This window comes from Erithacus rubecula, assembly GCF_903797595.1.
Source record: "Erithacus rubecula genome assembly, chromosome: 12".
Lineage (NCBI taxonomy): Eukaryota > Metazoa > Chordata > Aves > Passeriformes > Muscicapidae > Erithacus > Erithacus rubecula.
This window is the reverse complement of record NC_136664.1, coordinates 3,214,688-3,241,530: the sequence shown is the minus strand read 5'-3', so window position 1 is coordinate 3,241,530 and position 26,843 is coordinate 3,214,688. Positions and strand designations below refer to the sequence as shown.

General features: G+C 46.2%; 1 protein-coding gene across 4 annotated transcripts; it reads left to right on the top strand.

The window, feature by feature from the left end:
• The first annotated feature begins 541 nt into the window (after positions 1-541).
• ATP2C2 (ATPase secretory pathway Ca2+ transporting 2) lies at positions 542-26,515 on the top strand. 4 transcript variants are annotated; one of them, XM_079315968.1, is made up of 27 exons: positions 542-679; positions 6,043-6,153; positions 6,770-6,886; positions 8,590-8,679; positions 9,636-9,671; positions 9,759-9,820; positions 10,938-11,046; positions 11,119-11,268; positions 11,575-11,643; positions 11,893-11,968; positions 12,174-12,240; positions 13,383-13,507; positions 15,219-15,316; positions 16,210-16,311; positions 17,115-17,204; positions 18,462-18,563; positions 19,125-19,281; positions 21,203-21,373; positions 21,705-21,802; positions 21,900-21,950; positions 22,495-22,661; positions 23,302-23,370; positions 23,449-23,565; positions 24,205-24,352; positions 24,949-25,044; positions 25,346-25,487; positions 26,072-26,515. In XM_079315968.1, the coding sequence occupies exons 1-27, from the start codon at positions 581-583 to the stop codon at positions 26,182-26,184; spliced, it is 2,832 nt and encodes a 943-aa protein (XP_079172094.1). In that variant the 5' UTR covers positions 542-580; the 3' UTR covers positions 26,185-26,515. The 4 variants fall into 4 exon arrangements, with proteins under 4 accessions (XP_079172094.1, XP_079172097.1, XP_079172096.1 ...); XM_079315970.1 differs by lacking the exon at positions 542-679 and adding an exon at positions 3,871-3,958; XM_079315969.1 differs by lacking the exon at positions 542-679 and adding an exon at positions 3,879-4,006.
• The last annotated feature ends 328 nt before the right edge of the window (positions 26,516-26,843 follow it).

Genomic DNA, 26,843 nt, shown 5'->3' with positions numbered 1-26,843 from the left:
CACAGAACCAGAGAATAACCCGACTTGGAAGGGACTCACAGGGATTATGGACACCGAAGTCCAGCCTTAGCTGAGCCACAAAAGCACAAATGAAACACTGTGGGTTTAACAAATGATCATTACAAATCCCCACATCACACATCCCCGATGTAAACACTTCCAAATCCCGGCGTTGTGCTGACTGGAACATTCCCTAAGGAGGACTGGAAGTTTACAAACAGGCTCGGCCGTGCCCGTAACCTGTCCTGCCCCTGGCCAAACACCTTCCCTATCTGCTCCTCCCGCAGCAATGCTGGGGAGGGCGGAGGAAAAGCCCCAACCTGCTCTTCAGGTGAGCTGGGGAGGTGTGCCCGGTGTCCCAGCACACACGGCCGGGCTGTGTGCGGCTTTACGGGAGCGGCGGCCGGGGGAAGGAAGGCGTGACTTGGCGGCGGCTACAGGTGCCTCTGTGTCCCTGCAGGTAGCCCCGAGCTCTGGGGGAGCTGGAGGCAGCCCTGCCAGGGGCCACAGGTGCCATCCATCCCGCCGGTGCCATCCATTCCGCCGGTGCCCGGGGCGCTCCGCGGCGCGGCGCGGCAGGATGGGCGAAGGGAGTTTCACCAAACTCCTCCAGAAAAGGTCTCTCCTCCGCTTCGTGCAGAAATATCAGCCCCTGGGAAGCGGCGAGCCGGAAGAGGAGGTGAGATTTGCCTGTGCCTCTTGCCTGGACCTGCTAGGGTAGTTGGTGTGATCGGGGTTGGTTTTGTCGCCGCGCCTGTGTTCTGCCAGGGTGACTGTGCGAGCCCAGGGCTCCGGCAGCAGGGCAAGGGTTAGTGGGGTTTGTCAGGGTCAGGGAGCCATGGGCAGCCTGGTTTCCATGCAGCAATCCCAGGGCACAGAGCTGAGACCCCAATCCTGCCCAGGAGATTTGTTCCAAGCTAAGGAAGAGCGTGGGAGAGCCCTGGAGTGCCCTGGGAGCTCTCTGGAGTGTGGGTACAACAGGGGACATGGAGAGCAGGGCTTCACTGTCCCCAGGCACCCCTGCCACCAGTGCTGGCACTGACAGAGGGGCTCTGACTGTGTGCTGTGACCCTGGGCTGTCACCCTGTGCTGTCACCCTGTGCTCTGACCTTGGGCTGTCACCCTGTGCTCTGTCCCTTGGCACTGACCCTGGGCTGTCACGCTGGGCTCTGACCCTGAGCTGTGACCCTGGGGCTCTGACCCTCAGACTCTCTTCTCTGAGCTGTTGCTGCAGCCAGGGCTGGTAACCTGTGGCCAAGGAGGGTTTTGGCTCAGACCTGCAGAGTCCATTTGGAAATGCTGCTTTCCTTGCCTTAAAAATGCTGCACCTCTCTGCTCTCACTGCCTGTCCTCAGTGCACATAGAGTGAGCAGTGGTGGTTTGGGTGACACTTTTACTGTTCTTTTTGGCTTTTCACCACAAAATCTTCTGCTCTGGGATTATCTGATTATTTGCTTGGCACAAGATTTCTGTGACTCAAGCCCCATTTTTTCTCCCACGTGGCAGATTGGTTGGGTGCTCTGCCCCGTGAACCCCATTTGTCCGATTCCTTCAGCATGTGGGGTTAGCCCTTAGTCCCCTCCCAATGAGCTCCATCCACACATCTGCAGAGATTCATGTGCTTTTTCTGCTTTGCCTGTGGCCTTTCACAAATATCATTTCAGCTAATCCCTTTTCTCAGCCTTGTCTGTCCAGTGTGGGGTGGGTCAGTGTTACAGGGAGAAATAAATGAGATGCTGAACTCTTACCCTGTGCAGTGCATTGGGTGATGCTGCTCTGCACTGCTCACCAAGAGCTCAAAATCCCAAAAAAAGAAGATATTGATGGGGTTACAGAAGGTCCCTGTGACCTGGCTTGGTGGGAAGCTGAGATTTTCTGCTTGCACGTAGGCAGGAGGATACTGGCAATTAGGCTGCCTTGTTCTTAGGCTGTGCCAAAATAAATAGTGACATGTATTTACTTTCAAGTCAAACCCCTCTTGAATTTTAGCTCTGGTGATTGCAGAGTGGTCTGTGACAGGAGAGGGAGGTGAGAAGAGCTTTGGCACAGGGTAGGAAGCAGACAGCAGTGTAAAATGAAAATAGGAACTTGGTAAATCAAGAACTTATTCTCAGAGTATGATTTAGACTGGTAAATAACTCATTTTCCCCTTCCTTGACAGCATTTTGCTTCTTTACTTGAAAATAGTTGCAGAGCACTTTCAACTTTCGAAATATTTAGGTGAAAGCACTGTGCTGGGCTGTAAAGGTGTGATTCCAGGGGATCTGATGGGACTCCAGGCAGGATAAATGCCCAGGGATAAATGGGACTCCAGGCAGGATAAATGTGCTGGGAAGGAAAGCCCAGTGCTGTCAGTGTGGGGTGGTGGCCATGGTGTCACCTGGAGATGGCAGGGCACTCCCCTGGCACATCAAAGCCACACCCAGCCTGTGTCCAGACCCTGCTGTGCATGGTTTAACTCTTTTTCTGCAGTGCCCCATTCAGAACCAGGGGGATTTTTGTGAGGCAGATTTGCATTTTATGAGAACTGTATGTTTCCTGCAGAAATCTGAAGAACAGTCAAAAAATTTTTCTTCTGAGCATTCCAATGTGTGTGCCTGTGTGTGTGAAAATGGGACAAAAGCCTGGGCACTGCTTCTTTAAATCCCCCTTCCCCAGGGTCACCCCCAGAACAGGGCAGGATTCTCCAGGGGCTGCAGATGTACTGGAAAACCTGGGGTCTTCTGAACAATCAAAGGGATTATTTTGAAGTTTGTATCTGCAAGATCTTGGTTTCATGTAAAAAATACTGGAATTCTGTTGACAGATGTGCAACAGGGAAGTGGGAAATCGTGTGGGAAATGCAGAAATTGTGGTGGGAAAGGGCTGAGAGCTTGGATAGGGAAGCCCAGCAGGGCTGAGCTGCTCTAGGATGGATTCTGGGTTCTGCCTGCACCCCTGGAACATGGGTCTTTTTGCCTGCCATGTCCACCCAAAAAAAAAAAAAAAAAAAAAAAAAAAAAAAAAAAAAAAAAAAAAAAGCAATGTACAAGGCTTTGGAGAGAATGGTTTGATTTATTTATTGTACATTTGGCAGGCATAAAGTTTAATGTTTGGAAGGGCTTCATGTAGACTAAATAACCCAGCCCACTCTGGACTGCAGTCCATTAACTGGTCCAAAGTAATCTAAGACAGGGAGAAGAATATGCAAAGCCTCAGCAGAGGCAGAGGTGGGGGGAAATCCCGAGAACTGATATTTTGGGCTTTTGCCAGAGCATACAAAAAGGGCTGTGTGCTCTGCAGAAAGCCCCATGCTCCCTTGCTTCCACATGGGCTGCTCAGCAGCACAATTGATGGATTGTTTTGGGATGAGGGATGCTCAGGTACCTCCAAGGTGGCTCCCAGCCACACCAGCTGCTCTTTACAGCCTCCCTACAGTATCTCCTGATCTTGCAAAGCAATAGATAAACTGATAATTGCCCTTTTGTTATTTCTTCCTGCCCTGCTGTGTGGAGCCTGTGCCCTTCTGCAGAAAAGATAAAGGTTATAAATGTAAATGGATATTGTGGATAACCCACATCTGCCTTGCAGTGTAAATAAGTGAGTAATGCTGGAGGAGAGGTTTAAGGAGAGATTTGCAGAGGGCACTGCCTGGTGCCCCACATCCATGGGTGGGGTGGGATTGGGGCACAGGGGCTCTGCAGAGGCAGCACATACAGAGAAGGAGGGAGATGGGGCCCCACTGGTGCATTTCCAGCCTGAGCATTGCAGGGGCTGTGCAGGTGGGAAAAGCAGTTCGTGTTCAGCAGGGAAATCCCTCCCAGGTGTAGGATCAGCAGTGCAGGCTCACTCATCCCAATAAAGCTGCTGCTGTCACAGCCCTGGCAGGAGCAGGGAGCTGCCAGCATTTCTAGAGAAACCACAGAGCTCAGACACATCCAGAGCCTTTGTCATGCATTTCCTCCACACCTTTGTGAAGGTAAATATTGCTGATAGAGCTGTGCCCTGCTGCCCTTGGGGACTGCAGGCATGTTATCCCCATGTCCGGGTCTCTTCCTGCCCTCCAGCTGTTTTCATTAAAATTTAAACTCCTGCAGGGCAGAGCTGTACCTTGATACCTGTGTGTATCACCTGCAGCACAGAGGAGCTTGGAGAGGCCATTCTGATCAGCAGGGCAGTGAATTCAGGGATGTGCCTGCCCAAGGCAGCCCTGTGCTTTCTAACCACCAAACCCTCCCAGCTCTTGGGATTTCAGTGTCTGGGTGTCCACAAAATTACAGAGAACTGGTGAATTTGTGCAGCCAGGACACTCCAACAGTGATATGAATCATGAGATTTAAACATGGAAGGAGTAATTTTGTCCTTCTCAAGGGGTCTGTTAAAGAGATGTGGAAATAAGAGTGATGTCCAGTGCTGCCTAAAAAGGGGAGCAGTACTGCAGCTCCTTTGGGCAAAATGGGGTCACCAGCTTGGGGGAAATGTGGGAGCAGGAAAATCCGTGGAGATCTTGGGGAAATTGCTGTGGGTTTGGAAAAGCAGGTTGTTTTTGGGACAGGATGGTTTCTAAATGAGCCCATCCCAGCAGACTCCTGTGCTTTTCCACTGGGGGCAGAGGGGTGCTGGCATCCCTGGTGTTAGCTGAGCTGTGGGTCAGGAAAAGAGGGGCTGCAATAGGTGAGTATGGCTAAAGCCAGCTCCAGGAGCAGGGCTTAGAGATGCTCTGAGCTCTCCTGAAACCCCAGGACTGAAACAACTCCATGAGAGAACAGCCAAGGACATTTTCTGCATTTATGATTTTCTGCATTTATGATTTTCTGCCTTTATCTCAGGCTTTAAATTGCAAAGCACTGGGTGCTCCTAGAAAGCTCCTGAGTATTCAATGGAGGGCTGAGTCCCCAAAAAGCACAGCAGGAGGATGAGCCAGACCTGAGTGCATCCCACAGCAAACATTCCAGGGTGCTGGGAGCCAGTGCCAAATGCCTGCCATGCTCTCTGGGGGTTTCTTTCTAAATGTGTTCCTTTCTTAATGAACACACTCTTGTGCTTTGTGAATGAAGGCAAAAGGGAATGGAACTCCTTGGCAAGGGTGAGATTTCTCCCTCTCTGTACTCAGCCTGCAGAAGTGGTCACAGTGTCTTCATAAGGGCCTGGCAGAGATTTGGGGATTGCATTTTAGAGAAGGAAATGAAGGAAATTGAGAGTGTTGGGATAGGGCAGGAGGGGTTTGTCCTGCTTGGAGGCAACTGCAGAGGCAGTGGTGGAGCAAAACAGGGCACAGGAGGGGAGATTTTGCTTCTCCTTCAGGCTCATGGTTTCAGTTCATTGGTGATGTTTTTAGGAGGGGAAAGTTTTTTCCTTGCTCTGAGCATCGAGTCTGGGCTGTGAGAGCTCCCACACCTCACACAGCACAAACCTTTCCCCATCAGCACTCTGAGTTTCTCTTTTTTGGTTCTGCAGCTCCTCAGAGTCCCTCTCCCCCTGCCAGAATGTGCCCCTGGCTTTGAGGCTGTGATTAGGGTTAATTAGAGCTGGTATTAAGCAGCTGAGATTTGGGAAGTGGAGTGACTGAAGGTGCCCAAGGGCTGAGCAACAGGCTTGATGGACTAAACACTAACTTAATCAAACCTGTGAAAATGGAACAATTTTCATGAAAATAGAATCCTGTAACAGTAAAAATCTACTTATTCTCATAAGAAAATATTCTAAAACTATAAGAGTTAACTACACCTGTAAAAACTATCCTAAATCATTAAAAAAAGAATACAAACATACCTAAAGAAAAACATTTTAACAACCACATATCACTACTAACAAACTAACCAGCCAAATGAAATAACTAGTTAGCAATCAATTAAACATAATACTTTCAGAAAACCCTATAAATTTAAGCTTCAGGTACTAAAACCACCTTTTTTCACAATTTGGAAGAGTGTGTCTATCTCTAATGCAGAGTCATAGTGACAGGAAGGGAATGGGATAAAGGGAAGAATCAAGGAGGTTAAAGCTGGAAAACTTTAATTAACACTGCTGTCAGCTAATGATTTCTTTGTGGTGTTTACTCAGCCCCAGGAGGAGTGTGAGCTGAAGATAATCGAGCAGGAGAAGGAGGTGGCAGTCCTGCCCCCAAAGGACGCCTGTAAATGCCACAAGGAGGAATTGGCAAGAGCTTTAAAGGTAAGGATTTGTCTCTGGGAATGTGGGGTCTGCCCCTGGGAAGGGCCTGAGCTGCCAAATCAGTCTTGAATTGAATGGCAGACCCGTGGAGTGCCCAATTCCTCTGCCTTTTTGTGGGATGGATCCTCTCCCCACCATCAGGGAAAGCTCCAGTGGCTGCATTTTTGTTTCTGACCTCAGCATTTTTTAAATCCAGGCAGAATCAATTTTACCCCTTCTCATCTGGATCCCTTTGAACTTTGTCAGGGTGTATTTATTTTATTACTTTCTTTGATTTTATTACCTCTTTCTTTTATTTCAGATTTCTAATTTGTCATCTAAAATATACTTTTTTTTTTTTTTTAATTAACTTGTGCTTACTTTATGGGTTTCTGTGGTGGTTGATGGCAAAATTGTATAGTTTAACAAAAATACATATTTTAACAGAAAAACAACAGATCAGTTTTTTCATATTTGGGACTGAGCCACGAAGATCTTGCCTAGTCTGCTTATAGGGGTTTAACATAAATTTGACATAATTTATATATCAATTTGATACAATTTGACATACACTATTTGACATGAAGTTTTCTGTGATGTGACATGTTGGGCTGGGCTGGGTTTTTTTGCCCTCCAGGTTGATTTGCAGACTGGACTCTCTGAGGTTTCCGTGCTCCAGCGCCGCTCCAAACACGGCTGGAATGAATTCTCAGTCCAGAGCACAGAGCCAGTGTGGAAGAAATACCTGGACCAGGTAAGGATTTCCTGCACTCCTTTCTTGGCAAAAACAAAACCTGGCTGGTTCTGAGAGTGTGTCTGCATTGAAATATCCAGGGTTTCTACTGCCAGAGCCTTGGAACAGGCTGTGCCCTGGGCACAGGAGCTGCTCCTTCTGATGGGAAAACAATTTTGAGGCTCCTCTGCAGCTCACTGGGGGTGCAGATAACATCTTCAAACAGAAATGAACCTTTTTATCTCCACACAGCCCACAAATCAAACGCTGCACACCAGGGGCCTGATTGCTGGAGCAGATTTATTCCCTTTAGGGCAAGTGATAAAATTGGGGAAGGTTGGAGGAGAGCCAGTGGTAGCTGGAAGATGCTCTGGTTTTGGTCCTTCCTCCAGAAAAGGGGCAGCTCAGGGGAGTTTAGGGGCTCTGTCAGTGATCCACCAGTGGCAGGTACATTCATAAATGGTGCCATGTGCTGTTGACATCCACAATTTCACACCAACTGCCCCAAAACGCCAGGCAGGTGATATTTGTGATCTTCTCTTTCCCCAGCTGAGTTATCTTTGAGTTTTGCTTTTATTAATATTTCTCATCAGTATTTAATATGTCTTTCACCTCTCTTTGAGAGCTTTTAACCAGACAGGGTTAAGAAGGGCCTTTTGGTTGTTTGTTTTTATTTTCCATTTCCAACCAGTGATTTAACTGATTTTCTTGCTCAGTTAAATCACAAGGATTTGAGTTGCTTTGAAAGGCTTCATTTTTATTTCATGCTTTATCCCTTTTTTTTTTTTTTTTAATTAATATAACTGCTATTCTTTAACCTTTTGGTAATCATCACTAAATCTCTCCAAGGATTCTTTTATTCCTGATTAAAAGTGAGATACTGTTATTTATTTTTTTCTGCTCAGCCTTAAGCAGCACTTTCTCCTACAAGGATACCAAAGGGATTCCTTGGTGCATCTCTGATCCTCCTGCAAGCTTTTGGTGCCTCTGGTCCTGCACCATCACACCCTGCCCTTGAGCATCAGCCCTCAGCACCCCCTTGCTGTGGCTTTTTCCAGCTGCTCTTTTTGTAAACATCCCCTCTGCCTCAGTCTTCTAAAGAGAAATGGAGGGACTTTCACCTTTGGATCAAGCCAGGAATAAATTTAAAGCCTGGCTTTCCTGCTGAGCATCACCACACATCTGTTGCACCAAGCAGGCAGATTTATCTTTATCAATTTAATTCCTTTCCATCAAGCCCACAGCACTTAAACAGAGCTGTAACTTTTCTCAGGTAGGAAAAGGGGCCTCAAAATCTCTGTTTAAAAGTGAAACAAGTGAGCACCTGACTCCCACAGCCCTGGGTCCAGTGAAGATTTGAGCAGATTAATTAAAGAAAAAATGAGAAAGAAGAAGAAAGAGGATTTCTGGTTTCAGATTCTAAAAAGACAGTAAAGTTTTTGTTTGTCCTTATTGTGCATCTAAGAAGCTTTTGGGATCAGCTCTGTGCTGTTTGTCTGCCTGTGCAAAAAAGGGAGAAGTGGGGGGTTCATGTGTTTTGGTGTGAACTTTGTCCTGCTGGTCCCAAGGCCACCCATCACCTGTGGGGCAGGAACTGCAAAAAACTGACCCTGAGGAAAAGAGGGTCAAAAAACCACACAGAAAACAAAACCCATCTTTCCTGCTGGGGTCTGCACCAGCTCAGCTCCAGCTCCTCTCATTCCTCATTCTTCTTGTTTCCTCAGTTCAAAAACCCCCTCATCCTCCTGCTGCTGGCCTCAGCTCTAGTGAGTGTCATCACCAAGGAGTACGAGGACGCTGCGAGCATCACCATGGTGGGTGTCACCTGTGCTCTGTCCCCTGGGGGTGTCACCTGTGCTCTGTCCCCATGGGGGTGTCACCTGTCCTGTATCACCATGGTGGGTGTCACCTGTGCTCTGTCCCCATGGGGGTGTCACCTGTCCTGTATCCCCATGGTGGGTGTCATCTGTGCTCTGTCCTCATGGTGGGTGTCACCTGTCCCCCATCCCTATGGTGGGTGTCACCTGTCCTGCATCACCCTGGTGTATGTCACCTGCCCTTCATCCCCACAGTGGGTGTCACCTGTCCCCCATCCCCATGATTGTCACCTGTCCTTTATCCCCACAGTGGTGTCCCCTGTCCCGCCCCTACCCCATCTCTCTGTGCCACACTCTAACACCCCTGTTCTCTGTTCCCTGTTCCCTGCTCTCTGTTTTCTGCTCTCTGTTCCCTGCTCTGTTCCCTGTCCCCTGCTCTCTGTCCCCTGCTCTCTATTCCCTGCTCTCTGTCCCCTGTCCCCTGTCCCCTGCTCTCTGCTCTCTGTCCCCTGCTCTCTGTCCCCTGCTCCCTGTTCCCTGCTCTCTGCTCCCTTGTCCCCTGCTCTCTGTCCCCTCTCCCCTGTCCCCTGCTCTCTGTCCCCTCTCCCTTGCTCTCTGTCCCCTGTTTTCTATTCCCTGTTCCCTGTCCCCTGCTCTCTGTCCCCTGCTCTCTATTCCCTGTCCCCTGCTCTCTGTCCCCGTCCCCTGCTCTCTGTCCCCTGCTCTCTGTCCCCTGTCCCCTGTCCCCTGCTCTCTGTCCCGTGTCCCCTGCTCTCTGTCCCCTGTCCCCTGTCCCCTGCTCTCTTTCCCCTGTCCCCTGCTCTCTGTCCCCTGCTCTCTGTCCCGTGTCCCCTGCTCTCTGTCCCCTGCTCTCTGTCCCGTGTCCCCTGCTCTCTGTCCCCTGCTCTCTGTCCCCTGCTCTCTGTCCCGTGTCCCCTGCTCTCTGTCCCCAGGCTGTGCTCATCGTGGTCACCGTGGCTTTCATCCAGGTGGGTTGTGCAGAGCTCTGCCCCGTGCCCCTGGCTCAGGAGAGACTCTGCTGTAACTTGGCCTCCTTCTCCCTTCTCCTTTGAAAGGAATATCGCTCGGAAAAGTCTCTGGAAGAGCTGCACAAGCTGGTGCCCCCCGAGTGCAACTGGTGAGAGGTGGCTGCAGCAGGGACTGAGAGGGGCTGAGAGGGCAGGGCCAACAGGAGAAAAAGTTATTCCAGGCTGTTGGGCATATAATGAGATCCTGGTCTCTGGAGGGGTGGCACTGGTGCAGCTCCAGGTCGCAGGGAAAAGGATGAAATAATCAGTATTGATCAGAAATTATTAGAATTTTTGTTTAATTATTAGGAAAAAATTTAGAAAAATTAGAATTAATGAATAGGCACCCTGTGGAATTGAATAAATACTAAGAGACAGGAAGGTTCCTGCTCTACATCTCTGCAGCATCCTGCACATCACTGTCCCCCCAGGCAGGAAAAACCTCACCTGTGTTTATATTATTTTGCCCAGGAGATGGGCACAAAGCAGCAGCTGGGTGCAGGTGCAGGTGGGATGGGGTTGGGCACAGGCACAGCCAGGTCACAGCCCATGAGCAGCTGTAGGGGGATCAGACACTGCTTTCCCCATGGCTTTGATGTTTCCTATCAGGGCTGGAAATTACAGGAAACATTTTTCCCATTTATGTCTTTGCAAGTCAGTTTTGTCACAGCCAACAGAAATAAGCTGTGAGGCTCAGGGAAGCCTTGCCCTGCCAAAGAGGTGTGAGGTTTTCCTTTGGTCCAAAGTTCACCCTGCAGCTCACAAACCCCACTGTTGGTTCTTTATTTACTTATGATATGACAGCAGAAGCATCCAGCTGCCTGGAAGGCTCCACTTTGAATGCAATTGTGGCATGCCAGGGGTAATTCTAGCTTTAAAAAGCATCTTCTTAGGCTCAAGAATCTGCAATTCATTATTTAAAGCATGAAAGCACAACTTGTTATTGCTCTTCTGTTGTATAAATAATGTTTAAGTCACTCCTGAAATGTAAATCATCCATAACCTGCCCATCTGTTTGTGAATTAAAAGTGAGCCCAAACTGAACATAATCCTCTGCTCATTGCTATGAAGATTTTCTGTTCTTATTTACATTGGAAGCTCTCTGGGGCAAGGCTTCTTGCTTTCTTGCCAGCCACATTCCCAAGCTTGCAGAAGGAATAAAAACCTCACAGCCTGGTTCCTTTTCTTCTTTTTTTTTTTTTTTTTTTTCCCATTTGCCTCATGCAGCCTAAGGGAGGGAAAACTACAGCACCTTCTAGCACGAGAGCTGGTGCCTGGAGACATCATCTACCTGTCTGTGGGTGACAGGGTTCCTGCAGACCTCAGGCTCATCGAGGTAAATACAGCTGGAAACCAGGGAAATGGGAAATTCCTTGGAACAGTGCCAGAAATGCATCTTTTTATTTAGGTTACAGATCTGCTGGTGGATGAATCCAGTTTTACTGGAGAAGCTGAGCCTTGCAACAAGACTGATGGTGTGCTGCTGGCAGCTGGGGACATCACCACGCTGAGCAATGTGGTTTTCATGGGGACCCTGGTGCGATACGGGAAGGGAAAAGTGAGTCCTGACATCACTGATGGAGTGACAGGGAAGGGGAGTGACAGAGGGCAGGTTGGGTTGGGTATTAGGGGAAATTGTTCCCTGGGAAGGTGGGGAGGCACAGGGTGCCCAGAGAAGATGTGGCTGCCCCTGGATCCCTGGAATGTCCAAGGTTGGATGGGGCTTGGAGCAGCCTGGGACAGTGGAAAGTGTCCCTGCCATGGATGGGGTGGAACTGGATGGGCTTAAGGTCCCTTCCAACCCAAACCAGTCTGGGATTCTCTAGGTTTTCCCACCTCCATCTCTCTTTTCCCCTTTTTTCAGGGCGTGGTTATTGGCACAGGTGAAAATTCCCAGTTTGGCGAGGTGTTCAAGATGATGCAGGCTGAGGAGGTAACACAGGCTCTGCCTGGGGAAATTCTGGATGTCCTGGATGAGTTTGTGAGCAGGAGCAGTCCCAGGACTGGGTTCAGTTCTGCTTCTGCCACAAAACACCAGTGTGAGTGAGGGACACCAAAGTGTCTGCACAAGGACAGGACAGGCTCTGCCTGTTGGAGGGCTGAGGGTGGGAAAAGCACAAAGCAGCAGCAGGAATCATGTACTGACAACCAGAGCAAAACCAGTGGTCTCTGATTTTCCCAGACTCCCAAGACACCTCTGCAGAAGAGCATGGACAGGCTGGGGAAGCAGCTGACCCTGTTCTCCTTTGGGATAATTGGTGAGTGGGATGCACTTGGGATCCCTCTGTGCTCCAGGGCTGCTCCTCCAAAAACACTCCTGGGTCTGGGCTACCTCAAATTTGGGGGTTCTGAAGGAGAGATTTGGGTGCTTCATTACATTTTCAGTTGTATAACACCAGCTAAAACAGGTTAGAGGGTTTTGAAACTCTGTTTTTAATCAGATAATTTCCCTCCCACCCCCAGGGTTGATAATGCTCATTGGCTGGCTGCAGGGGAAGCGTCTGCTCAGCATGTTCACCATTGGAGTCAGGTGAGGAATGCAGAGCCCTTTCCCCTTTATTTCCAATTAAATATCCCAAGGAATTCCCTGCTCAAAACAACAGGCATTTGACATATGAGAACTTGAGTAAAAACTTTCATAAATATATATTTCTCCTGCACTGGCAAAATTAATGTGAGGTTTAAACAAAACCATGCTTGAGGGTTTATTTAATTTTGTAAACTGTTATCTTGAAAATCTTCACTGGCATCTCTACCTCGTCCTGCTGTGAATGCCCTTTCCTATCTGTGCTATGGATTTAGTGGGAGTGTACCAACAGCAAATATTGCTCTCTGCTATTCTCACTGGATTTACATCTAAAAAAATGAATGCACATCTCATACATCATAAAAAAGCATGCACAGCTTCTTAATCAAACACAATAAAAATGTGTTCCCAGTAGTGCCCATAAAAGCTGTTAACTTGGTGTTGTCATGGCTCTAAAATCAATTTTTAGAAAAATAAGGGTTCAATGGAAATTAAAAAAAAATCTCAGGTGAGGAGGAAAACTGACTCAGGGCCACCTTCCTGCCTCCCAGGGGGATGTGATGGCAGAGAAAAGTGTTTAATCCTGAGTTTTGGAGGGCAGGTTATGGTTTTGTAAAGTCTCCTGGATTACACTTTGCACATTCCTAGAAGCATGCAGAGTTTCCCAAGGAATATCTAATATTGAATATACACTGTGGCTGGATTTTTCAGGTGTTGCAGCTTTTGATGCTGGGGATATTTGGGGAGATGGTTCTGTCCCCACATTGTGGGGTAGGAGAGGATGTGAGGGGCTGCACATGGCCAGGAGTAGTGCAGTTAACATGTGAGCCCTGATGCCAAGGAATAGTCAATTCCCATCCTCAGAAAGCTAAATAAATGAAATTAAATCCAGCCTCTAAATCCCTGCTTGGCCAGAAATTCCTGCTCTTTGGCAATGTAAAGAAGAGAAATAACTCTGTCCAAATCTTTCAGGAAAAGGTGGAAGGGCTGGATAAATATCCTGATTTTGTATTCACAGTGTGCCCAGTGGTTATCCCCTTCAGACCCTTAGGAAAGCTCAGCCCTGGGAATGTCCCTTTGGCACCTGTGGGTCAGTGCTTGTGTTTTGGGGCTGGTGTTGAGGCTGTTGTGTCTCTCTGTCCCAGCCTGGCTGTGGCTGCCATCCCTGAGGGTCTCCCCATCGTGGTCACTGTCACCCTGGTGCTGGGAGTGCTGCGCATGGCCAAGAAAAAGGTGATTGTGAAGAAGCTGCCCATAGTAGAAACCTTAGGTAAGGCTGCAAAGGGGCCTGCCAGGCTCCAAAATCTGAGCTGGAGCCTTGGTCTGATCCAGGAAAGTGCATTTGGAATAGATTTACTGGGATAGAGCAACCCACTCAGAATTAAATGCATTTTCTGCCCTGTGGTTCTCACCCTTTTCCCTTATTTTGGTGGTATGAACATGCAGATGCTGGGAATGGTGCAGCCCACAGGGAGCAGAGCCCCTCTGCAGACACACATTGGGTTAAAATCTTTGTTTCTCCTTACTCTCCATGCTGTGGGATCCTCCTGCAGATCCATCCTCTTCAGGTCTGGCTAAAAAACCTCCCATCCCCTTCCTGCCAAATCAAGCTTGGCAGCATAAATAAAGCCATTTATCCTTCTGCAGGCTGGTGGCCATCTCCCTGCTATCCAAAAAGTCACTGAGAGGGCCAGAGGGGACCTTGAGAAGGCACATCCAGCACATCCTCAGAGCTGCAGGGCACAAGGAACCAGGATGGAATTGTTCTCCCACCTGCCCTGATGTTTAATTTGTCCCTTCCTCCCAGGTGGCTGCACTCCAGGCTTTGCTGGGTCAGGGTAGCAGGGCTGTGGAGACACAGTGCCTGTTTAGCACCACTCATTAAATGCACAATAAATACCAAACCTGGTCCGTGCAGTTCCCAAAATCTGCTGCACACCAGGGTCCTGCAGCTGAAACCTGTCCTGCTATTGTTGGAACTGCCCTTGTTTGTTCTGCAGTTAAGGAATCTTATCACCCTGATTTTATTGTCTCTGCCCTGACCCAGGACATCTGAAACAGTTTTTCCCTCTGAGGGAATTCGTTCTGGAAGGGCTGCACCCACAGAGGCAGAACTGCAGGTGCAGGGAAGGCACAGCCAAAACTGCCTGTGAAACTTCTGAAAAGGAGAAAAACCAATCCTTTAATTATCACTAACTAAAAATAAGGCACTGGAGGTCACAGCTTTGCTCTCTGCTAATCCTTCAACAGTGTGGTTCATTTAATTGCAGCCCAACCTGCTTTATTTTCTCTCCAGGATTTTACCTGGAGGTCACTGTGCTCCTGGGGTCTGTGCCTGAGCACTGTGATCACCTCCAGAGCCAGGGAAGATACACTCAGAAGGGAGTAGAGCCTGATTCTTGTTTTGTGTTTAATTCCCCCCTTCTTGGGAGTAGAAACTATCTGGAAAGTTGTGCTCTGCTAATTGACCCTTTAGTGGTATTTTGTAAATGGGCTCTGGAAAAATGTGCTTTACTGGATCAGGATTGGCACAAAGCAGAGCAAAGGGGCAGTTTCTGCTCTTAGATGTTGATCTTTTTTGTGTTTTTTGTGGCAGTCTTAAGCCCATTTCCTCTCACAGTCCCTTGGTGAGGCAGGGAATGGCTGCCATTCCTGATTTAGAGAAGCAAGGCTTAATTGGCAGAGTGGGAATTGGGCCTGTCTTTTTGGAACAGAGCAGCTGTTCTGTTGTGTGATATTTCAGAAACATTGACCAAGACAATGTGCCCCTCTTCAGGTGTCCCCTACCACATCTGGCACCCAGTGATGCTCACAAAGCCCCTGTGTGCACCCACATCCTTCCCTTCCCTGTTATCCATCCTTGCCTTTTCTCCCTTTCACCAGTGCAGCTCCAACATTAGTGAAACTTGCTCTCCCTCTCCTCAACCTCATTTCTGAGCTGCACTATTTCTCAGTTCTGATGGAATCCACCCCTGTCCCAGGTTGCTGCAATGTCATCTGCTCAGACAAGACAGGCACTCTGACTGCCAACGAGATGACAGTGACCCGGCTGGTGACCTCGGACGGCTGCCAGGCAGAGGTGAGGACAGGGGAGGGGAGGCTGAGGATGAGGATGAGGATGAGGATGAGGCAGAGATGAGGATGGGGCAGAGGTGAGGATGAGGCGAGGATGAGGCTGAGGTGAGGATGAGGATGGGGCAGAGGTGAGGATGAGGTGAGGATGAGATGAGGTTGAGGATGAGGATGAGGTGAGGATGAGGCAGAGGCTGAGGCAGAGGATGAGGTGAGGATGAGGTGAGGATGAGGCAGAGGATGAGGATGATATGAGGATGAGGCAGAGGATGAGGCAGAGGTGAGGATGAGGATGAGGATGAGGTGAGGATGAGGCTGAGGTATGGATCAGGCTGAGGTATAGGTGAGGCTGAGGTATGGACCAGGAGAGGTGTGGATCAGGCTGAGGTATGGATCAGGAGAGTTATGTGTGAGGTTCTCAGACCTCCAGAGCTCTTAGGCTCCCACTTCATTGGGTAGTCTTCTAAATAAGCAAAGTAGCTAAAAGTAAAAAAAGGCTATTTATTAAAAAGCACATCTTATTGCAAAGCACATCAGTCTCAAAAGGCAAGCAGACAAGCAACAGCAAAGCAGTAGCAATAAGTGAATGGCTAAAAGCACGTGGCTAAAAGCCCTGGCAAAAGCCAATGGCTAAAAGCACCAACTCTCCCCAATACTAACTCTTATATAGGATTTTTCCAACAAGCTAAGACACAAACTCAAACCACCACTCCTTAACCTAACACTCCTTTTGTCCCTAAAAAGCCATTTTAATGTGATATTGTCACTGTCTGCAGCCTTTCCTTTAAGCATTGCTGTGAGAGAGAAAGAAGAACCCCTGCACTCCTTGAAAATGGACTGGACTCAGTCCAGTCCTGCCTGGCGAAAGGGAAATTTCCCATTTCTCTCTCCCTCCCTCAGGTCAGTGGAGTGGGCTACAATGGAGAAGGAAACGTTTATCTTCTGCCATCCAAGGAGATCCTTAAAGAGTTTTCCAACATCTCCATTGGGAAACTTGTAGAGGTAAGTATAAATTATGAACCAGATTATCCTAGTTACATTCAGTTTTCAGTTGTACAAATAACTTTGGATAATTAGTGTGGAAAAAACCCACTTTTGTAATTCTAAAATAGACTGTCTTGCTAAAACATCTCATGGAAAGACTGAGTGTGATGTAATTGCTGAAGCTTAGAAGTGGAAGGCAGTGATCATAAGAAATTCACACCCAACAGCTTCAGGAGTCAACGATATTCTGAATAAAAATACAGTTCTAGCAGAAGACAGACCAATACATTTTACCATGTTCAGGTTTTTAATGTGCACAGTTTGTAGACATTAACCAGCTACACAATCAGTTTATAAATTTATTGCGAGGTTCTCTGGGTTTCGCGTCAGCTTTACATAAAATTTTGAACATTTAGCTGTAGGCTAAAGTGAGTGTTTGGGTGGTGAAATGATTTAAGCTGGAATCTCAAATGAAGATTAGGTCCTGTTTTATTCATACTGCACATTAGAAACAATAGTAGGAGAGACTGAGCTTCCATTTTCATGATCTATCAAGCTCATTAGATGTTTCTCATGTTTTCTTGATGTTAATTCATCCAAAGCATAATATTTTACCAAAATATTGGTGTTTATTATGGATTAAGTGGCTTTAGAAACACAAGGACTGATCTCAAGTGATGCTGCTGTGGGGAAGCCTTTTCCCAGAACTTTTGGGAAGTGGCTGCTTTCATTCCCCAATCATTCCTTCATTCAAAGAGATGAAAAAGCTGTGACTTCAGCAATGCCAAGAACAGCCCTTGCAAACCTGTCCCTTCCTGCAGGCTGGCTGTGTGGTCAATAATGCTGTCATCAGGAAAAACAGTGTGATAGGACAGCCCACTGAAGGAGCTCTCATTGCCCTGGCAATGAAGGTAAGATCCTTGCATTTCCTGCAATTCAAACAAATAAATAAACAAGAGCTGGATTTGTGAGGTCTGGCAGCAGAGTGGGACTGTTTTAAACTCCCCAGAGTGATTTCAGTCCTCCCTTGTCTGCTGTGCCCCAGGTCACTGATGTCACCCCCCAGTCAGCTTTAGCCATCACTGTTTGATTTGTAAATCCTGCAGTCAGGCTGGCTGATGCATTTCTTTTGGTCTCAGACAGGACAGCCTTTTTTATATTTCCTGCACATGCCAGTTAAGAGTCCAGCAGGAAGACAAGAGTTAAAAATGGGCAGGAACAGGTCAGGCCAGATTGCACAGCAGAGGGTCACCCTCATTTTGGGTCATCTGCTGGCTTTTGCTTTCTCCTAGTCATGATGATGTGAAACAAGATGTTTTTATGAATATTGCATTCACACTCCTGGGCAGAGCTGTGAAACACCTCTGGGTGTCACCTCATCAGTGTCACACAGCTTGCTGCTTCACCTCCAGCTTTTAAAGCTTAGAACTCTACCAGTGAAATCATGATTTTTAAATTTTCTCCTTCTTAAACAATGGCATTTCATTTCCCCAAATTCTGAATTAAACCTTCCTCTTGCTCTGGAATTCAGTAGCCAAGCAATAGCAGAATATGAGGGAGGTTGTCTTTCCTATTTTTGTTTTTAATGTTTTGCTTTGGTGGGAGCTGGGGACAAAGATGACCATGAGCAGCTTCCAGTCTCTCCCACTTCACCTGGAACACCCACACTCTGCTGGAGCAGGAGTGCATTGATTTGGACTGAAATGTTTTGTTGTGAATTGCTTTTTGAGTCTAATTCACCTGGAAATAATTCAAAACCACACCCACGACTGACCATTCTGTTATTTGCTGTTTCTTTTCTTCTTCCAAGTAGAATTGCTGAGGAAAAAAAACCTGGAAAAGAAACCCAGAAATCTGCTCAGCCCATTGCTTGGCCACAGGTTTAGGGAATGAGGCTTGGTCCTCCTTTGACCCAAAGCCTCAAAAAAAGGCAGGGCAGTTCCCTAATTCTTTAAAAATTTATCAGGAATCAAGCTTCAAACTCATATCAGACACACCAAAAGAAAAAAAATGCTTTGAAATATGAATTCTGCTCTCCTCCTGTTTTCTCTTGAGCTCTATGGTATCTGACATCCTGAAACACAGTCAACCCGTGTGATATAGAAAATACATCCAGGTTTTGGCAATGCCCAGCCTTACAGTGCTCTTTTTGTTTTACCCTGCTTCAGATGGAATTAGCTGACATAAAGGACATTTATGTAAGAAAGAAGGAAATTCCATTCAGCTCGGAGCAGAAGTGGATGGCTGTGAAATGCACACTGAAAAATCAGGTAAAGCAAACAGAGGCAGGGGTTGGTTTCATGTTTCTAATTGTGCACCTCAACAAAGGGCATGAAATGCTATCTCTTCAGCAAATAATGTTTTCAGGAGTTAACTATGTCAGGAGAAAACGGAACAAACCTCAGAATTCCCAGCTTGGGTGGATTTTTAGCTTGTAAAACTGTTTGAATGGGAGGAGAGAATACTTCTTATACAGTGCTTCAAGCAGGAAAAAAAGCTTTTCAGAGATACTGACAGGGAGAGAGGGGTCTGGTGTTTGGGAGGAAAGGTTGGCCCTGTGTCCCTCACTGGGTTAAGGAGCTCATTTTGGCTGATATTGTGCTCTGGTTTAAAAACTCACCAACCTTTTCATTACCATGCTGTCTGTGAGGGCTGAACATGAAAAATGGCCCGAGCAAAAATATCCCATCCCATCCATAATACATATTCCTGGGCACCCCTTGAAACAGGTAAAAGAGGAAACAGGATCTTTTCTACCTACAATTAAAGACTAATTCATTTAAAATGTGCTCCTTTATTTGGATAAAGTGTATTCTCTCCCTGCTTTAAAGGATCAGGAAGATATTTACTTTATGAAAGGAGCATTTGAAGAAGTTATCCAGCACTGCACTCTGTACAACAGTGGTGGCATCTCACTGTCACTCACACCCCAGCAGAAAGCCCTGTACCAGCAGGAAGAGAAGAGAATGGGATCCTCAGGACTTCGAGGTCAGTCCTTGTGGCATTTGAGGCTACAGGAGAGCAGCAAAAAGGATAATGCAACACAGTTCCTTGTGTAATGGGGAAACAGCACAGAGAGCTTTATTTAAAGAAACACTACAATTATATAGGGTAGATAATGCAATACAAAATAGAAAAGACTCATTGGTCCAAGAAGGCAACACCCCTTTGAAAACATGATTTGTGCAAAACATCAAGTAGCACACAGGTGTTTAATCATTGTTATAATCCAGCAGATGTTTAATTATTGCTATAATTTCTTTTCCTTGAGCAGCCTGAGAAAGGGCTGCTTTCTTGGTTACCAGTAGAATCCAATGACAAGTCTTTACTGCCCATGTCCTTTAAGCTTACAGGTTATCTGGCCTAAAACTTTCCTGCTCTGTTGTTGTTAGGATGGGCAGAGGCTCAGATCTCAGAGAATCCCAGAATGGTTTGGGTTGAAGGGATTTTAAATCTCCTCTCATTGCCACTCCTGCAAGGTGACACCTTCACCCCCCCCAGGGTGCTCCAAGCCCTGTCCAAACCTGGCCTTGGACACTCCAGGGATCCAGGAGAAGCCACAGCTTCTCTGGGCACCCTCATAGGGAAGAATTTATTCCTAATCTCCAATCTAAATCTCCCCTGTTTCAGTTTGAAGCCCTAAGATCCTCAGTTCTTAGCATCACTTACACAATCTCTTCCCAACGCTTGTCAGAGTGTCCTAGGTCTGATAGCTGCTCTTATTTTTTTATTTATTTTTTTTTTCTGGGTTTAAATTAGTGGGGTTGAAAGGAACTGAAAGCAAGCACTGGGAATGTGAATGTTTCTCCTCCATGGAGGGCTGTGATTGTCTGGGATATGCTCGGGGTGATGCACTGAGCTTTGTGCTGGGCTGACCTAAGCACTGCTCTGCCATGTTTTGGTTTTTGAGAAGACAACAGCAAGAAGCCACTTTGAAAGGAGCTCCACACATGGATTTGAGCACTGAGATTTCCCTTTGAAGCTCAGTTCAACTCTTTGTTAGGCCCAAATCTCTCCATGTCCTGATGCCAGCTGCCTGTCAGTGCACAGCCCACAGGAGCTTCACACACACATCACCTCCTTCATCACCAGAAACATCCCCTCAGAACATCTCAGACATTCACACAGCAACACAGACACCCTTCCCAGGCTGTGAGGAGATGAGAACAAGCCCTGGCAGCTGGATCTGGAGGATGCTGTAATTAATGTACAGATTCCCCCACCCTGTGTCCTGTGGTTAGGAACTCCTGTGCAGCGTTTGATTTACAATATCCAAATCATCTGCCCTTGTGGCAATGGCAAATTACTGCTCTGAAGGGAAGTGATTAACTCAGGCAGCTGCTGCAGCTTTTTTTTCCATCATCAAAGCAACACTGACATGAGCCCCTGGCAAAATATCCTTGAGTGATTTCAGAATGATTGAATGATAACGGGTGTGCACCAAGAACAGAGACAAAATGTTCAGAGCCTGGATGTTTACATGATGGGACTTTCACTGCTTTAACTGAATTTACATTCCACATTTTTAGGTTTTAAAAGTGTGTGAGTTTTTGCAGGAATGCTATTGTTTAACTTAGTAGTTTAATAGTGTCTGGTTTAACATAACACTGTCCAGATTTAATCCATCTGCATTTAGGGAAGACGTGGTAGACAGCTTAAAATTGGAAAGAAAGAAATCCAAAGAGAAACATGTCAAACAGAAATTTTTCTCATTCAGAGAAATGTATTTAGTGGACTGAATATTTGTGTCTATATAAGACCTGATTGTAATGGCTAAAGATCTGCTTTGATTGACTTTTTCTGCTGGAAAACAGGCAATTTAATACCTTCTCTAAATATTCCTTTTAAAGCATGGAAATATATCATTGACAATTTACTCTTGTCCTCTTTTTCTCCTCTCTGTTACTAGTACTTGCTTTGGCTTCAGGTCCAGAACTTGGCAAACTAACATTTCTAGGTCTGGTTGGAATAATTGATCCCCCAAGGGCTGGAGTGAGAGAAGCTGTTCAAGTCCTGTTTGAGTCTGGTGTGTCAGTGAAGATGGTCACTGGAGATGCCCTGGAAACTGCTGTGGCTATAGGTACCAAAACTTGCTGCTTTCCTGAAGGTTTGGGGTATGTCTGTCACATCAATCATGTGTTTTATCCCTTAATAATCAACTTCAGCATCATTTTTGTGTCTGCAGTAGGGGCTTTAAAGGTCACTGAGTTTTTGCTTTTCCATTGAAACAAACATTAAATGGAGTATAGAGCAGCTATGAAGTCTGGACCAAATTCCAATAAATTAATTCCACTACTTTAGCACCAGAAATGGCAAAATCTCAGTGTAAGGCTCTTAAAAGACACAGATAGTATTGCTAGGATTATAGAATCCACTAATATTTAGAGTGTAAGTATCTCTTTTCTTTGTAGGACAAAATATTGGTTTGTGCAATGGGAAGCTGAAAGCCATGTCTGGGGAAGAGCTGGACCAACTGGCAGAGGCAGAGCTCTCCTCCACTGTCCAAAATGTAATAGCTTTGACTACATAAAAAAGTCTATTTCCAATAGCTTCCATCTAATCTGAAATTACATTTTGTCTTGTTTTGTTTTGGTTTATTTTTCCAGGTTTCCATTTTCTTCAGAACAAGTCCAAAGCACAAACTAAAAATAATAAAGGTACTAAGAGCCTCTGAAATTCATGGTACACCTCACAAAAACAAGGGGGAGGGATCCTCAGTTCTTTGGATAATCTGGTCTTCCCCAGCAAACTAAAGGACTGTAAAACCCCAGTTAGAGCACTGGCACTGTTTCTCTGAAGGTATTAGCTGTGGAATTGGATTTGATGATCCTTGTGGTCTTTTCCAACTCAAGATATTCTATGATTTCATTATTTTTTTTTTGCAAGTGTGAGCCTGGGCATACAAAAAAAACCTAGTGAGGTATTGGCAACTATAACATCAGGAGAATGATTGCTGAGGGTTTTACTCCTCTCTTCTAAGTTCTGCTGGAGTGGTGAGATTCCCAATACTCCTGAAAAACCCTTCTCCTTATTCTTGGTGCGGTGCCGAGTCCGTTTTACCCTCAGACCCAAACAGAGCTGATCATTCCACACGAAAAGAGAAAACCAAACAGCACAGCCTTTTTTTTTTTTTTTTTGAGACTGCCAGCGTGCCTTGTTCATCTTCTGGCTTGATATTTTGTGAGCTGTCCCCTCCCACAGGCCTTGCAGAGGGCTGGAGCTGTGGTGGCGATGACAGGGGACGGCGTCAACGACGCGGTGGCGCTGAAATCGGCGGATATCGGCATCGCCATGGGCCAGGCGGGCACGGACGTCAGCAAGGAGGCTGCCAACATGATCCTCGTGGATGATGACTTCTCCAAAGTCATGTAGGTCTAGAGGATTCCTTCCCCTTAGTTCTCATCTGGCTGCCCGGTGCAGCAAGGCTGTTGTGTGAGGAAGGGAAGTGAAGAGCGCCAGGGTGGCTCTGACTCTTCTTTAGCTGCATCCATGGCAATGAATTTCATTCTAAGCCACTTTTCACCTGGAAGCCCTGTGAACTCATTGCTGTAGCTAATTTGGGATCTGAGAGCACCTAGAAGTCTGGGTAGGTCGGAGTTTTGTTGGTCAAAATTTAGACTCAATGATCCTGGAGATGTTTTCCAACTTTTCTGATTCTCCCTCGTGCTCTGCCTCATCCAGAAAAAAACATTAAAAAAACCCATAATGTGCAATGCTCTGTTGGTTGACAACAAGAGAGAGGGTGGGCAGGGTACAGTGAGTGTATAAATAGGTCTCAGGTCTGCTTTATGAACCAAAACCTGGCCACATGACCCAGGTTTGCAGATCTACTCACTGATAAAGGAATTGTACGTGAGAATCTGCATTAACAACTCCTCCTGAGCTGGGCTCTGAATTTCCACTGAAATAAGGGCTCCCAAAATCAATTTGTGCTTTGAGTATCACAGGGAGCTCAGTGTAAAACAGTGTGAGTGCTCTTGACTTAACAAACTCTCCTCTGCCTTCCAGGAATGCAATAGAAGAGGGAAAGGGAATATTTTACAACATAAAAAATTTTGTCCGGTTCCAGTTGAGCACGTAAGTTCCTGTTCACTTCAGCTCTGTGAAAGCACCTTGGGGGTGAGGCCCTGCAGAATAATGTTCTGTGCTTTGCAGGAGTATTTCAGCTTTGAGCCTAATTACCCTGTCAACAGTGCTCAACCTACCAAATCCACTCAATGCTATGCAGATCTTATGGATCAACATCATCATGGATGGGCCACCTGCACAGAGGTATGGAAGAGTCCAGTGAGCAAATTAATCTTGGGTTTAATGTGTCTGAATTTGGCCTAGAAGCACAAACTGTTGTCATTCCTCAGCAATCACCATCAATGGCTCAATAAAGCTGCACTTTTTTTATTATATATTATTATGTTTCCTCCTGGTCTTTCAAAAAACACTTCATGTTTACTTGAGGCTTTCTGCATTTTCCTGTTTTACAGTGAAATCACTTGCCTATTCCATTTTTTGGCCAGGAATGGCCTGTTATCCTGAAAGCATCACCTGCTGGTGGAATGGCCAGGGAATAGTGGGGATATCCCCCAAAATCACAAGACTTAGGAACCCCATCCAACTGCTAATTACAATTACAGCTAAATACAGTTATATCTTGCACATTATGCACACTCTCACAGTTAGCTCTCATTTTGGGCTGGGATACTGGTCTGATGATCTAATGTTATTTTAGCAGCTGAATATGCAGAAAAGACCTTGGGTATCAGTGTCATGGACAAATTTGAGCTTTATGTCACCTTGCTTGAATATTCATGCTATATTCCAAAGAATGGCATCCTCCAGCTCCATCCTCTCAGGATGTCCATTTTGGGACCCCCTGCATTAATTAACACATCCCTCTGCTTCTCTTGGAGGCAGCTTGGGGGTTGAACCTGTTGACAGGGACACCATCAAGCAGCCCCCCCGGTGCATCACAGACACCATCCTCAGCAAATCCCTGATCCTGAAAATCTTCATGTCAGCACTCATCATCATCAGTGGAACCCTCTTTGTGTTCTGGAAGGAGGTGAGGGAGATCTGCACACAGATCTTGTTTCCATCAGGGTGGGGGGAGCACAAAGTGAGGGCAGTTTCTGAAGGACATGAGAAGGATTTTCTGGAATCCATCCCATGGGAAGGATCAGTGTGGGCAGAGGGCTGAGGAAGCAGGGTCAGCTCCCAGCTCTGCCCCTGCCTCCCTCTGCTATTTCTAATTTGGTCCTTCCAATCTAGAATGGAAACCTATTTCTTGATGTGGCATCAGTACTTTAAAGTACTTTAAGTACTTTAACTTTTCACCTCTAGCTTTCCATTTTCCCAGCAGAAAATGCCAAATACAATGGATTGCTGTTGGTACTTTAAGTTTCAGCAATTTAATTTAGAATGTTCTTTACACAAACTCCACATCAGTTTAAGAATTTAAAATACAGTTGATAAGATCATCAACTTTAAAATTAGCAGAGAGAACTGAATGCTACCCATTATAGCTAGAACTAGATTTACTCCTTTGTTTTACTACCCTTTGATTCGACTGGGCTCATTAAGGGGAACATTTAATTCTTCTTTTGAATTGGCCTAATTTTGTAAGGTTAAACTAACTCCTGATTTTTTGTGTACTTCCAGAACCCCAAAGGGGGCATAACTCCCCGAACCACAACAATGACTTTCACCTGTTTTGTGTTTTTTGACCTCTTCAACGCCCTGACATGTCGCTCTCAGGTGAGATGGCTCTGTCAGCAGTAAATTTTGTCTCAAATCATAAACATAAACATTAGAATAACATCATTTTGCATAGTAAGGACTTTTTTTAATGTTATTTAAAGCAGCATGATTTTTATCAACCTTTTACATAGATAAAGTTATCACGGTTCAAGTGCAACTACACTTCCAATTACGTAGCTCTAAGTGTTTATGTAACTTCAAAAGTAATGTAAATGAAATGTAAAGAAAAAGGGGTGACATTTAGCTCCAACAGAGATTGGGAAAAGTTACTTTTTAAATATTTTTTCCCCTTTTCTAGACAAAGTTGATATTTGAAATCGGCTTTTTCCGAAACCGCATGTTCTTGTATTCCGTGCTTGGGTCGTTTTTGGGACAGCTGGCTGTTATCTACATCCCTCCACTACAAAAGATCTTCCAGACAGAGAATTTAGGAGTGTTAGGTAAGTTGCAAAATAAATAATGGTTTGTTTAGTTGGGTTTTTTTCCTTAAAGTGACTTTAGAAAGCAGATGCTGTTCCCAGTTTGCTCCCAACACATCAACCACAGCTCCTGTCTCTGTGTTTACACAGAGCTGTACCCAACTAGTAGCAGTACTTCATATTATCCTAGCTTAGATTCTGACTTTTGATTTACTGCACATAAATGCAATTAAATAGAGACATGCCAAGATTTTCCAGCTCTGTATGAAGATATTTCTTGGATTATGCAGAAAAGAAGGAGCTGTGGAAAGAGCTGAGTTAAACTTCAGCTTCCCAGCTGAAATGCAACACAGATTTTCATTTAAATCAGCAAATTGCACCCTGCCACACCGTGTTACATCTACAGGCTGTTGTCAGAAGCAGGGACAGGGATCCCAAATTATTCCTGTTTCCACCCTCCAAGGGGACAGTCCCAGCTGAGGGTGGCCCTTGTCTGCTGCAGCAGTGTCCCTAATTCTGAACCCAGGGGATCCCCAGCCCAGTTCCCAGCTGAGGAATCCCTGGGCTGGGATTCCCGCCCAGCTGAGCTCTCTCTGCTCCCCCAGACCTGCTGTTCCTCACCGGCCTGGCTTCCTCAGTGTTCGTGGTGTCCGAGCTCGTCAAGCTCTGTGAAAGGCACTGCTGCCACCCACAGCACACCAAGGGATGTCACAACTGACTGAGGCTGCTCTGCAACACCCTTGGAACGAGCTCTGATGCTGGATAACCCCAAATCCATCCTTCCTGAAGGTCCTCAAGTGCATCTGTACCAACAGTCCTTACACCAGAGACTCTCCTACCCACTCCCCCAAAGTGGCTCCTGGTTTAAACCAAGAGCAGGTCTATTTTTATAACACTGATCTGTGTTCCAGAAGGCTCTGCTAGCCCCAGACAAAAGAAGAGTTTCACACCTGTACAGAAAAACCTATTGTGCATAAACAGAAATTTTATTTATTTAAATCAAAATCGTTTTTATTAATAAAATCTACATTTTAAAATGTTGCTGACAAGTATGAGACTCGTGATTTAGACACATCCTTTAATGTTTAATTAGAAGAGTGGAAAAGACCAACCTTGAAGCATTTTTCTTCCTTCACTCCATAGTGTTTGTGGATTCCCAGATATCCAGGCTTGACTCAGCAAGACTTTCAAGGAAAACTGTGGGGAGCTGTCAAACAGAGCAGGGAGCTGAAGTGCCAGCCCTCAGCTGTCAGTGTTTGTACCTGTGTGACTGACAGCAGAAAAAGGGAAGGCTGACCAGACCCAGTGCTCAGCAGGGGATGATTTAATGGGAAAGGGACTGGCCTCCACAGGAGCCTGAGAATAAAGATGAGTCAG

Bases quoted from the DNA above. Each gene is read 5' to 3' on its own strand.
- ATP2C2 (XM_079315968.1), top strand. From the start codon at position 581: ATGGGCGAAGGGAGTTTCACCAAACTCCTCCAGAAAAGGTCTCTCCTC. The intron at 11,644-11,892 runs GTAACACAGGCT...TGATTTTCCCAG, and splicing joins AGATGATGCAGGCTGAGGAG to ACTCCCAAGACACCTCTGCA. The intron at 23,566-24,204 runs GTATGGAAGAGT...TCTTGGAGGCAG, and splicing joins GATGGGCCACCTGCACAGAG to CTTGGGGGTTGAACCTGTTG.